Below are 14,533 nucleotides of genomic sequence, written 5' to 3'. Positions count from 1 at the left end.
AACGCGTATAGGTCTACGTATTAGGTAAAGAATATATAGCTCTATAGTAATAAAATCTAGCTCTAAGAAGTAGGTAATCTATAGACTAAAGACAAAATAGATAAAATACGTAAGTAACTATCTATCTATAAAGAGTTAATCTAAAAGATAGAGGTAAAATAGTTAGTGCTAAAGCTATAAGTATTACCTATAAGAGGCGTAACTTAATTAGTAAGAAGAAGATAGCGTATAAAGTAGTTATAGCTATAGCTTTATAAAGAAGTAATCTAAATAATAAGTTATTTAGAGATAAGATATAGCTATAGTAGTAAAGCGCCTAATTAAAAAATTTACATAATAAATATAGTAATAAAAGATTAAGAATATAACTAATAATTACTAAAGAGTTAATCTAAATAGTAGAGTATAAGAAGTTATAACCTTATAGCGCGTTAGCTATAAGTATATCTATCTAGACGTTTTTCTATAAATAGAATTCTTCTTTACTAAAGTAAACTAAAATAATATAAGATAGTATTACGCTTACTACTTTTCTATCTTATACTCTTTTCTTATAGTAAGATCTAGATTATAAAGCTATATATATAGAATAGACGTAGAATAGATATAGAGTTATTAGACGCTTACTTATTTAAATTAAGATTACCTATAGAGTTCTATAACTTATTAGCGTAGCTCTTAAGAAAATACTCTTCTATAAAGTATAGCTAGTCTATATATAGTTAGTAAATATAGTAATCTTAGTCTATTTTCTATATACGTAAAAAGTATCTTACCTAGAATTTAGGCTAGAGATACACGTTTAGTCTACTATAGAGATTAACTACTTTTATACGCTTATACTATACTTTAGTAAAATATCTATTATAAGTCTAGAGAAAGATAAATATAGGCGTAATAATATCTATATAGATATAGTAAAAGTTATAGTTTAGAGACTATTATACCTTAGCGTTCTAACTTATGTTAACTACTTTTGTCTATTACTTATAATATTAGAAAGATATCTAGTAATAGAAGTAATACCTACTAGAGTTAGTCTAACTAAGTTAATCTTTTTTAAACTCTTTTACTTATTACTAAATTCTACTATAGTTACTTAACGCTATAGAATTACTAGCTATATAATTCTAAGGTAGGCTTTAGACAAAGTAGGCTATATAATAAGTCTACTAGTAGACTATAGTAGTAGAAATATATACGTAGTAGATAGACCTAGCTACGTAGATAGAGGCTACTATGCTAGTAACTATATTATCTAGCTATTATTATTACTTATATATAGATAGTACACTAGAGCTACTTTAGAGAGGTATTAGTAAACTAGTTTAAATAATAGTAGAAGATAGTGTTAGAAGTGTAGCTTATATCTAGTAAGATATTTTATAAAATACTAATATAGGTAGAGTAGAAAGTAAAAATATAATAGATATTACTTTAGAGGTAGAAGTATAAAAAGAGAGAAATAACACTATTCTTAACTATAGTAATATTATAATAGCTAATATTATATTAAATATAATATTATTTAGGTATAGATACTATAAGTAGACGTTATATTTTTACTTATCTAGACTACACACTAAGCTGCCTTAAACTATACTATTAGTATACTTAAGAATAATATTATAATAATAGCGTATAACTATCTATTCTATAAATAATATAAGTATAGCTATCTAACGCTAATTACGTAGAGACGCATAGTAGAGAAAGAAGTAAAGACTAGAAGCTAGTATAATAATAGCTAATATAGCCTAGCTAGTGTAGCTATACTATTCTAACTACTAGATAGTATTATAAGAATTATCTAAATACTTATAAATATAGATAGACACTATAGATAGATTATAAACGCTATATCTATAGATAGTATTAGTAATAAAGAGGTAGCTATCTCTAGTAAGAAAGCGTTATATTATGCTCTTCTACTCTAACAACGTTATACTACTATAGATATCTAAATACTAGAGTCTAGTACTTATTACTATAACGCTAGAGTAATTAGTTATATAGATAATATCTTATAGGCCTTTATTAATAGTAATATTTATAGTAATATACTCTTAGATAGCTTTATTACTAGTAAGAGGCGTCTTTATGTAGTATATATAATAGGCTAGATTAGAGTAGTTAGTTAATTCTTAAAATATGTAAATAGAAGATAGGTTAAAGTATAATTTACGCTAAACCTTATCTTTATTATTAGAAGATAGAGTAGCTATAAGAAAAGTTAATAGTACACTATAGATAGTTAGGTAGTCTAGAGCCTAGATATAGAGGCAAAAGGTAGAGTCTACTTATAATATATAGTAGACTTTATTAATAATAATATATAAAAGGTATTAGGTAGACTATTAGCGTTAAAGAAAGGCCTTTAGTAAGAATAAGATTATAACCTATTTAGATATAGTAATAACTATATTAGTAGTCTTATCTTTATTATTACTAGTATTTTATAAAATTAGGCGTATACTAAGACTATAAAAATAGTCTACTAGATTAGCTTTTAGCGCTATAAGCAGCACTATAAGTAATATTATACTATACTTTAGAAGCTTTATAGAGAGCTTAAACACTAGACTCTTACTACTACTAGTAGTAGCTATATAGGCTATAGTAGCTAACTTACTCTAAATAATCTTAAGTAGAACCTTCTCTTATAACCTATAAAACTACGTAGCTACGCTATAGATATAAATAAAAAGTTTAGATAGATAGATAGTGTTAAACTTACGCTTAATACTATAGTAGAGATTAGTGTAATAGTCTAATAACGTTTTCTTAGATATAGTAGTAGCTAGATTATTAAACTAGCTTACGCTATTACTACTATTATTATACACTAAAATCTTAATAGATATAAATCTAAGAAATATATAGTACTAGGTACTTACCTTTAGGTTATATTTATACTATACTAGTGTAGAATAGAAAAAGTATAGAACTTATTATAAAGAGATTACGTAAATAATACGCTAGAAGATTATACTATAAACGCCTATAAAAAGATAATACTATTTATATATAATAGATAAAGATATTATCTATAGGTTATAGTAGAAATTAGTAAATAGGTTTTAGAGTTTTATTATAATTAAAACTTTTATAGTACTATAGCGCTAGCAACACTAACCTATTAAGAAAGAAAACGTTATATATTTTACTATCTATAGTATTCTATATATAGTAACTTATTAACTTAGTACTATAAGTAGGCGCGCTTAAGGTTAGATACACTAATACTACTATATCTTTATTTAGGCGCTAGATATAGTTTCTAATATAATAAATAAAGTTAGAGTTATAGAAAGTAGAGTTAAGAGAGAAACGCTATTTAGTAACTACTTTCTTATTAGTAGCTAGCGTCTATACGTAACGTATAATCTATTCTCTAAGCTAAATAAAGTAGTTATTATTAGACTTATTAAATACTAACTATAAGTTATTATGTTATAATATAAACTCTATACTACTAAGAGTAGTATACGTAATATAGTAAAGATTATATAGTTATTTCTTAATCTAAGCTTAGAGATAGTAGATTATATTTTAGAAATTTAATATACTTAACGTAAATTTATAGTAGGTAAGCTAGTTACTAGACTATATTATAAATCTATCTATATAGTTAGCGTACTAGAGGTAGCTTATATACTTTACTATTAAGATAATCTACTATATTAGTGTTATATAATTAACTATTAACTATAAATAACTCTACTTTAGAAGTGTAGCTTCTACTTTATTATTAGTGTAGCTCTATAGTATATCTAATTCTTCTATAGTTAATACGCTAGTAGACTTCTTTTTATTAATATTATTATTATAAGAAGTAGTAGTAGACTTAAAGTCTAACTATAGCTAGTAAATAAAGGCTAAGTGTGTAAATTTCTTTAGAGCTAATAGATTAGTAGCGTAAGACTAGGTCTACTTATATCTATTTAGCGTAACGCCTAGAATAGTAAAAGGTATAAGTAGTAAGAGTTTTTTTTTATCTAAAGTACTTTTTTAGCGTAGTAATAAGAGCTATAGATTATAGAGAAGAACTTTTATTATAGTAAGTATTATCTAGTTAGAGCTAGTGTTAATAAGTAGATAGAGTATATAGAGAAAGGTAATATAGCTTTTAAAAGTTTAGAAAGTAATAAGCTATTAAAGAGTAAGCTAGAAGTAGAGAAGATAGCTAGGTAGTTAGTGCTATAAATACTATATATAAAGAATAATAGCTTAGAAAGAGCTAGTGTATAAAATAAAGTTATATATATATAACTATAAAAGCTATATAAACTAACTATAGAATTCTCTCTTATATATAACTATAGCCTAGATATAGTAAGAGAAGTAGTTATAGATAGCTATCTATATTTACACTATACTTAAGATATAGTTTACTAGAAACTACTTAAAAAGCTCTATCTTCTTAAGAGATAGCGCTATAAGCTTAAAAAGCTCTACGCTAGATTTACTATCTATATAAGTAGTAAAGTTTATATAAGTAAGCTATAGACTTATATTATAACGCTAGTTACTCTCTTTAGAAAGAATATTATAAATACTAGTAAACTCTTCTAATTTACGCTTCTTAGTGCTAGCTAGTATAGCTTTAAAAGTATTACTACTAAGCGCTATAGTAGTAGAATGTAGCTAGATAATCTTAAAGAAGAATATAGTAGTAGTGCTAGACACTATATAGTTAAATAGATACTAGTAAGATATAGCTATAGTATAGTTTAAGAAGAAAGCTATTACACTAGAGCTATATAATTTAGCTACGTCTATATTAGTAAAAGCGTAATAGTAGGTATAGATATAGGTTTATAAGTGTTTCTGCGTAGTATCTTCTATAGTAATGTACTAGTATATCTTAGAAGAGACACCTTTTATTATAGTATATATTAACCTATCTACTATAGAGATAAACTTAATAAGTTTAATTAGAATAGATAGAAGAATAAAATTAGAGTAATATTAGTGTAAAGATAGAATAATAAGAGCTAGATAGTTAATAATAGTATAACGTTTATCTACTACTAGACTCTAGTACATACTAAGATAGACTACTAACTTATCTAGTAGAATAGTAATTCTATAGATTTTATAAATAAGAATATTCTATTTCTTATAATAGTAGAAGATCTCTAGTAATTCTATAGTAATAGTAGAGAAAGAAGCGTAATAAGAAAGAGTATAGTATAAATATAAGTATAATAGCTAATTAATAGTAGAAGTTCTAGAGATAGGTAGGTAAATAAAAATAGTACTAGGCTTCTATAGTAATAGATTAGTCTTTTAAAGAAAATTTCTAGAATTTAATATAATATTAATAGTAGCCTAATTATAATACTAATTTTAAAGTAAATAAGTAAATAGATTAGCGTATATAGTAACTACTATAAGTAGTAGTAAAGTAATATAGAATAGATAAGCTAGTTACTATAAATAAAGTTACGTTTAGAGTAAACTAAAAAAATACTATAATAGTAAAGAAACGCGTTATAGAAGTCTATCTAATAGTGTCTTAGCGTTTAGAAAAAGAGAAGATAAAGTTTTACTAACTCTAATATAGCTATAGAAATATATAGCTAGAGTAGTTAAAGTATAAATAAGTAGTTCTAAACCTTATAACTATAGAGGTTATACATTTAAGAATAGTGTAACTTTAGTATTATAGCTTAAAACTTAGGTTAAGTAGCTGCGCTAGTAATTAGTAGTATAAGATAGTACGCACTAGTTTAATATAGGTACTAAATTAGTATATATAGATTAATAATTAGTATAATTCTATTATTACTAGATATAAAAAGAGAGTTATAGACTAGTAGGCGCTAGTATACAACGTAAATTTTCTATTTCTATAAGTATACTTACACTTCTACCTATTACTATGTTTAGTAAGTGCTAAGATAGCTAGAATAATAGTATCTACAAATCTACTACTATAGTAAATAACATATTTCTAAAGAAAGAGTATACTAATACTTACTAGTTAGAGTTTTATAATAGTAGCGCTTCTTAGAAGTTATTAATATCTTAGTTACTATTCTATACTATAGTATAGATATATAAGCGTATTACGTAGAAGAATCTAGTATTATAGATTTCTAATAAGTATAACGTACTTACTCTTATAGGCGCAATACTAGTACTTTTAATATTAGTCTAGAATAAAGCTAAAGTTAGAAAGAGTAAAGTAGAAGTAGATATAGATAGCACTACTTTTATAGATAATATAATATTAGAGATAGCTAAGAATATAGTAGATAAAATAATAATCTAGCTAAAGAAATAATAGCGCTAGAGAAAGAGCTTAGATAGTAGTATAAAATAGGTAATAGAGAAACACTAAGTTAAGAAATTAAAGTACTAGAAAAAGTGCTAGACTTCTACCTAGAAGCTACTAAATAACTTTAATATAAGAGTTAAAATAAATAAAAAGTAGCTTATATACTAAGAGTACGTAGAAAGGTAGAAGAAGATAGGCCTAGCTATAGTAAAGAATTTAATTTATACTAGGTGTAGTGTTATCTTAAAAGAAGCGTTCTAGAACTAGTTAGCACTAATAAGAGTTTAGTAGTAGTAAGCTACTAAGAGACTAAAGCTACTATAGATTATAACGTAGAGTAATAACACTACGTTACTAGCGTATAATAATATAGTTTCTATTTATAGTCTTAACGTATAATCTTAGAGAGTATATAAGAAGAAATATAATAGAGTAATACTTATAGAGAGTATAAAGTTATATATAACTATTTAATATTATATTAAATATACTAAGCTTTATAAAAATAGGTTAGAAATAGAATAGATTATTAAAGAGTACTAGAATAAAAGTAGTAGAGAAAGACTAGAATAGAGAGTTATAATATTTGCAAAAATATACCTACTAAAAGTACTCTATAGTTAGAACGTAAAGAGGTAGACGTATAGAAGAGAGTAGATAAAGTTTAATAAAGTTATAATATATAGAAAAAGGTAAAGCTATTTTAAGATATTATTTAGAGTTAGCGCTTTTACGCTATTACTAGAAAGAGTTAAGAATAGTTAGGTTAAGAGCCTATAGAAGGTAATATTTCTAGAGTAGTATAATTTTATTATTACGTGCAATAAATATATAGTACTACTATTAGATATAATTAAAAATATAATAATAATACTAATAGAGAGATACTTTTTACTATTAGAATAGTTTACGTTTAAAGATATAGAGAAATAGAACTATATTTATAATAATCTAGAAAGTCTATAGTTTCTACTCTAGTTTTATAATCTAAATAATAGTTATAGGTATATTTAGGTTAGATAGTGCCTAGTAGATACTATAGAGTCTAGAGATATAGTAGAGAAGAGGTGTTTAAGTAAAGATATATTATTTTTAGAGTATAAGTAAATATAATAGTTTTACGTTATACTAAGTTTAAACACGTTTAGCGTAATTTCTAATATTAGTATTATATACTATTATATAGAGAGCTAAACTTAGTTATAGTAATACGTTTCTTATTCTAGTTTCTTTCTATATTATATCTACTATATCTTCTTCTATTATTATATATCTATAATTATCTTATAAGTAATAAAGCTCTACGCTAGTAATATTTACTAATATTCTAGTCTACTATAACTAAACAGACATAGCGTCTAGAACTAGAGCTGTAGGTATAGTAGAGCCTCTCTAAAGTAAGAGAAAACTACTAGATAGTTTTATTTTAGCTAAGTATAAATATGCTATATATACTACTATACTATTAAAAAACGTATTTATTAAGAACGTTATCTACGTTTATACTCTACGCTAATTATCTCTTTCTACGTAGTTATTAAAACGCGTTACTACCTCTACTCTAGTTTAGAATAGTAAGAAGTTAGTGCGTATCTACTATAAAATATTAAGCTTTAAGTATATTTCTATAGAAATTAAGGTAGAGTTTAAGCGTGTAAAAGGCCTAGTAGAAAAGCTATATATAGATTAAAAAGAGTTATATTATACTTAAATAGAAATAGCTTACTTAGAAAAAGTAGTAGTAGCGCTATAAAGTAATATTATAATAGAAAGACTAAAGATAGCTAAAGTCTTAGATAAGATTAATATAGCTAAAGTAGAAGTAGCTTAACTCTATAGTTATATTAAAGTAAGTAAAAGTATACTCTATAAAGTTACTAAAAGCTATAGAACTATTATTAATACTAATAATACTACTAAAGTTAACTACGCTAGTTTAGATACTAATAGTATACTTATTATTAATAGTAAGATAAAGAATAATTAATAAGCTTTAGTATATAATAGCTAAAATAGAGAAATAATAACTCTATTCTAGAATATATATTATACTTATATAATGCAGACTTTCTTCTATACGTATAGTAGTTATATTCTAGTACGTCTTCTACCTTCTGCAAGAACCTTTATATATAAAATAACCTAACGTAGACTAAATCTATCTATTCTAATATACTTTCTATATAATATACTACTATTATATACGTATAATATATTACGTCTTATTATAGACTCTAGCCTACTTATTACGCGCGTAGAATAGAAGACTAAGATAATAAATTTTATAATAAGTTTATACTTAGATATATTAATATTTAAGATAAAGGTTTTATTACTTAAATAAATATAATAAGTTTACGTTAGGTATAGATATAAAAGATACGCATTATATAGAGGTAGAAAAGTTTTATATCTAGCCTAAATAGTAAAGTTTAATATTAAAGTTAGATAGTAAAGGTTTTATATCTAGATAAGAAGTAAATAGTTCTTAGTACTTACGTATACTCTAACTATAGGCTAGTAGGTATCTTACTTTATAGTTAGAATTATATAAAATGTATAAGTATATTATTACTTATATAGAAGTGTATCTACTTTATATAAAGTTAAAAGAATTAGTAGTTATAGAATACTTATAAGAAGATTAATATTTAGAACTTTAATCTAAATATTATCTAGAGAATCTTATAGACTTTAACCTAAGTAAGCGCTAAAAACTAAAGTAGCATAGACTACTTACAGCAGACTTTGACTTAAAGTCTACGTATCTAATACCGATAGAACAAGACTCTCTAAAGGGGTCTTCGTTCTGGTAGCGATGCGCTTCTTGAGATTGGTTGCCTTGCGCGCGATGGCCTGAACGTCGTGCGCTTGGCTTGTTGCGCGCAACAGCGCCGACTTGCGCGTTGTGGTACTTTGTCTCGTGCAGATTCATCCTGTGTCTATAGATCTGGTGGCCCGACGATGTCTGGCAGAATTTTGCGACATCAAGTTCATCACCCATCCGCGATCTCGACCGTCGCATACAGATGCGGTTCTTCCGAGTTCTTGTTCTTTCGAATCCATTTCACGATCATCTTCCAGCGCTTCTCCAGTGTACCTTGATCAAGACTAACGCGGTAGGCTTCTTCCTCGGGACCTTCCTCGTCCGCTCTCAACAGCATCGCTACTCTCTGCCTGTCGAAGTTGTCACCGCGCTTTCGGTCTATGGCCATACATTGAAAGGCTTGGAAGAACTGCTCTCCCGAACTGCTGATATCGACTGACATGCTGATCGGCATCCTGCCCCAGTAACCTTCAATTTCGAGCTCGTCGCTCGGATTGCCTTGACTCGTAATCGGTATGGGTGCGCTACCCTGCTGACTGTGATTCACGGGCGCTGATGGGGCAGCTTGGGCGGGTGGCTCGGACCCTCGCATGCGTTGTAGTTCGTGTATTGCACCGACGCGCCCGAATGCCCGTTGAATCTCGGGAGACGGTGGCTGATATTGGGGCTGGTATGGGGGCATCGGCGCAGGCGGCGGAACTGCTTGATGGAACTCGTCCCCGCTGACGAAGCCTCGTAGGTAGCGACCTTGAGGGGAATGCGCTTCTTGAACTTCTGTTGTCGCAACAGACAGATCAGCCTGGTTGTGCGGACATTGAGCGAAACGTGTGGGACTGACCTGAAGGGAATTGACGCTCCATGGACTCGTCAGATGCCAGAACCACGTCGCTTTCGAGCAAATTCTCTGGCACGACGTAGAATGTACCCATTTTCGTCTTGCCCTTGTTGCGACCAGGATTACGCCATGTTAGGTCTACAGCAGTCGTGACTCTTGCCGATCCAGAAGGCGTGGGCACCAGCATCGACTCATCCAACCGGTATTGATTGGCACTAAGACCGCGGCCACCATAGGCCACGTCGTCACCGATGAGATTATGCTTCCCTGATCCGTACATCGCTATCACCACCTGATCCGCGCTGTCGTCGTCGCATGTGAGGATGGTGATCTTTTCCATGCCCGCGGCCGCGAGACCTGAAGCAAATGATTTATTTGACCCTGCGCTGGCGGATGGAGTCTGTATGCTGTTCCTCATGCGTTGCATGTGATGACGTCCCGATGCTTGTTGTGCGGAAGAGTTGCGATGATGCGAGGGCGCCGGCAATATTTCGTGAAGGTGGTCAGACTCAGTCTCGAGGTTTCGCTGAGGAGGATTCTGTCCGATGAACTGCTCGGTCTCTGCCTTGATATTTGCATCTTTCAAATAGTCCATCAGAAGCTCGACAGCCTTAGTAGGATGGTCCCTGAGAAGACGATGCGCTAAGGTCAAGCGATCGCCCATCGCGCGCAACGTGAAGTGTTGGGGTCGCAGCCTGCCTTGTACGCGCGCGCGCAACTTTGAAGTGCGCCGAAGGGCGCTGAGGCAAGCTCTTGCCCAATGCGATGCTCTACTTCGAAGCCATGATGCGGGAAGAGCTGGCGACGCTGATTGTGTGGTGTAAGTGGGTGTCCGTGTAACTGCGATGTGGGTTGTACATCTATCTGTTCGCATGGGCGCGGCTGCACGTTGGAAAGATCAAGTGGGGCAGATCTCCAGGTTACGCATCATCAGGGCGACCGGAACTCGCAGGGATGTCGCTCGTCCCTGCACGCCTTTCAGACGCTATCCCCATCGCAATTGACCGGTAGCGACGCGGCAAATCATGGGAACGGCGAGACCACCCACACGTGACAGCGTATCCCCGCGATTACGCGCATGTGTGTTGGCGCAACCTGTAGGATGTCTCGAATTCACACATCCCGCGTTCGATCCGGACATGAGCCGACTTTGCGTGCAAGACTTACAGGCAGTGCCGTCCCCAGCTGAAGTCTGCTGGCATCCTTCGTTTTGACTTTACATCCTTATCGCGCTGAACTCCCTCACTCACTCTGAACTCACTCGCGCTGCACTCGCTCACTCTCAACTCACTAGCTCTGAACTCACTCGTTCTCGACTCACGCACTTGAAACCATGAGTAGCTTCTACAGAAGCGATGTCGGCCAGTCAACTCGCGCCACTAAAAGTATAGCTGGATCAGAGACATCTGCGGTACGGCGTTGCACAAAAGCAAGACAAGCAACACAGGTGTCAGCTGTTACTGGGAATAGAGCGTACGGCAGTACTCTGCAAATCAACGGCAACGTCTGGGATAATGTCAAGAGCTATAACATGTCAGTATCCCCCGTGCGACGTCCAAGAAGCGCTTTGACTCCAGGACAGTGAGCGTGTTGTCGTCTCGTGCAACTGCGACATCGCAAAAGCTTTCGCAAACAACGGGTCAGCTCATCCCATGCTTGCCTCAGCGCCGATCAAGCCTCATCTTCCAGGGCCAGCCAAACGTCCTGCTCCTTTCGATGTCGTGAGTTGACGAACATGTATCATGCGTGCTCGCACTGACTGTGCGCAAGGTTACAGGATCGCAAATCTCGTCGTTACTGAAAGCAAAACGAGACATCCCAATTGTCTCCAAATGGAGTGGACGGCCAGACAAGATCTGCGTAATGTTCCCACAAAAGTTACGAAACAACTTCGTCTCTCGCGATGTCATCGATCGTCTCGGTTTTGCAGCGCGTCTCGATACTGCAACAGTAAGCTCATTAATCTGGGATTTGAGGCGCTATACCTCGACCGGTGAATTTGTGGAACTCTCTTTTCCTCTGCCGAGCGGTGACGAGGGCGTCGCGCAACGTTTCATCGTTTTAGATGACCCTCCTTTTGACATGCTTCTTAGTGGGCCTGCGATACGTCTCCCTCCCTTGAAGGATCGGAAGGCTCTGCTCAAATAGTCTCGTATACCTTCTCTACTTTCCGATAATACCACCTACAAGTTCGGCAACAGCAATCATCTTCTCCTCTTGCAACCTCCGTCCAACAAGCTGCACACTAACATGCGCGCCGTCATAGATCTCAGGGTCATCTGCACTCCTGTTAGCACTCCAATCTCTTCCCAATCCGATATCCCTCCGCGCTCCACGCGAGGCAACAAAAACCCAACGAACTCAAAAGCCTTCAAGTGCACTTACAATCATCCTGGATACTCTTGTCCTGCTCATCAAGCGCCTTGTACCCCTCCTCCTTCACATCAACCTTCTTATCCACAGTCGTAACCGGCACAACAACACTCGTATAATCCAGCGCATTAACCCAAGTCGAATACCCATAATACTTGAACCTCTCCCTTCTCGCAGCGGGAAACGGCGCAAGCGGACAAATCACCGCATCAACCGGCCTACCCGTACTAGTCTTATCCACAGTACCATTCCAATACTCCATATACTCCTTCTTCAGACTTCTCAACTCCACATTCGTAGCCGCGGTGTCCGTAGCGCTGAACTCTTTCTCGACACCTTGGTAAAAGGTAACTTGCGGCGCCATGGGTTCGCCGGAGAGCGCAAACGCGGATTTAACGTCTTTACCCGCGTCGTAGATCCAGGGGCGGAAACCGACGTCGTTGATAGTTCGATGAGACGGTGGCTGCCAGTCTATGACTTCATGACCAGCAGAACGCAGCGCCTCAACAACAGTTTCAATAGCGCGGCGGACGGGGGGCGTGGGGTTCACCACACCATCCGTCATGAGCAGACCGAAGGACAGTTTCTTTGCGGACGTAATCTCGCCTTCTTGGCCCGGGCGCCATGGGATTTCGTGGACGAGGGGGTCGTGGAGCCAGGGGTTTTGTTCGAGCAGGGCTTGAGTTGCGAGGCGTAGGGAGGCTGCGTTTGTGGCGAGGGGGCCGACGACGGAGAGGACGGTGTTTTGGCCGTCCATGGAGTTTGCCATGCCTTCGTAGGGAAGGCGGCCTGTGGATGGGCGGATGCCGTAGAGGCCGTTGAAGGCGGCGGGGATGCGGATGGAGCCGCCGATGTCAGTGCCGAATCCCAATGGCGCTGTGCAGTGTCAGCGACCCACGGTCTCTTCCTCTTAATTGCAAACGCGAACGCCCAGAGCGATTGCCATATCTCTGGCGGTGCCCCACTTACATCCTCTCATACCGATCAATGCGCCCTCGCCACCAGAGCTACCACCAGCCGTTAGATTCCTGTTCTTCGGGTTAAGCGTAAACCCAATGATGTTGTTGATCGTCTCTCCGCTCATCAGCGTATGCGGTACACTGGTCTTGCAGTACAACACAGCTCCAGCGTTGCGCAGCATCTTCACCATCTCACTCTCAAACACCTTCTCTTTGCCAGTATCCTTCCTGCCTTCGAAGGTGCCAATCCAGCCGACGTAGCCCATACTGGTCTCGACATCCTTCACATGGAACTGGTCTTTGAGTGAGATGGGTACGCCATGGAGGGGACCGGTGGTCTTTTTGTGTTTTGCGTAGTATGCGTCGAGCTCTTTTGCATCCCGGATGGCGGCATCGAAGAAGATCTCGTGAAGACATGATAGCTATCCATTCAGCATCATTCACTGCATGTATCAGATGTGCGACGTACCAGTTGATGCGCAACTGCAGCTCGGTGGCAGAATGCCCTCGTGACTTCTTCAGCAGTCCACTTCCCCTCAGCCACGGTGTTTGCGATCACATCGGCACTGCTTTCAGTGATGTCGAGCTCTTGCTTGCTGAAGTACTGCTTCACATAGTCCGTGACATCGACCTGTTCTTCAACCGATGGCAACTTCTCTAGTCGCCATTCCGAGGGTATGGCAGCCAAGATAGCTTCGCGCTTCTTAGCAGCGGTCTCTTCCCACGATGATGTCGTCATGATGTCGGTTTGAGCTGATTGCAGAGGAGACAAAGGCAGTTACCCGCAAGTATTTGGTGTTTGAGGGGAGTGTCGCAGCAAGTTGGGCACGAGAGCGGTTCCGGAGTTAAGATATGCAGCCGCGGGAATGACGTTGAGGGTCGACGCCGTTGATAGCTTCGAAGCTACACAACGGCGAAGTGGGGTAGCTATCGAGCATTTGTTCTGAGCACCTTCCACATTAGCGTAGCTTCACATTTCATGACATGTCTCAGTAGGTTAATGCAGGGTGATGTCCTGCCGATGCGCATACCGCAGAGGGTGAACGTGAGGGGCAGGCTGAGGCGGGGGTTGGAGCGATCGCTAGGTCGTAGATACGATGTTCAGCCGACCAGCTCCACCTCGGCAATCGGGGTAACTCCAAATAGTTATCGTCTATACTCCACACATGACAATGAACCTTACTATTCAACGACTTCTTTCGCTACGTAGGTATCTGGGGTAAAGGCAACAAAGAGGACTGATAACGAACTCA

At 35.5% G+C, this 14,533-nt stretch overlaps 2 protein-coding genes across 2 annotated transcripts; both read right to left on the bottom strand.

The window, feature by feature from the left end:
* Positions 1-9,282: 9,282 nt before the first annotated feature.
* Positions 9,283-10,612, bottom strand: J4E79_011647 (uncharacterized protein; the record flags this gene model as incomplete). The annotated part of the gene is made up of 2 exons (XM_049360476.1): positions 9,283-9,860; positions 9,952-10,612. The coding sequence occupies 2 exons, from the start codon at positions 10,610-10,612 to the stop codon at positions 9,283-9,285; spliced, it is 1,239 nt and encodes a 412-aa protein (XP_049205121.1).
* Positions 10,613-12,111: 1,499 nt separating this feature from the next.
* On the bottom strand, positions 12,112-14,019 carry J4E79_011646 (uncharacterized protein; the record flags this gene model as incomplete). Its single annotated transcript, XM_049360475.1, has 4 exons — positions 12,112-12,227; positions 12,334-13,197; positions 13,291-13,702; positions 13,750-14,019. The coding sequence occupies 4 exons, from the start codon at positions 14,017-14,019 to the stop codon at positions 12,112-12,114; spliced, it is 1,662 nt and encodes a 553-aa protein (XP_049205120.1).
* Positions 14,020-14,533: the final 514 nt, after the last annotated feature.

This window comes from Alternaria viburni, assembly GCF_023758015.1.
Source record: "Alternaria viburni strain BMP 2772 chromosome Unknown scaffold_45, whole genome shotgun sequence".
NCBI classification, from domain to species: Eukaryota; Fungi; Ascomycota; class Dothideomycetes; order Pleosporales; family Pleosporaceae; genus Alternaria; species Alternaria viburni.
Note: the sequence above shows the minus strand (reverse complement) of the source record. Positions and strands in the feature narration are given on the sequence as shown.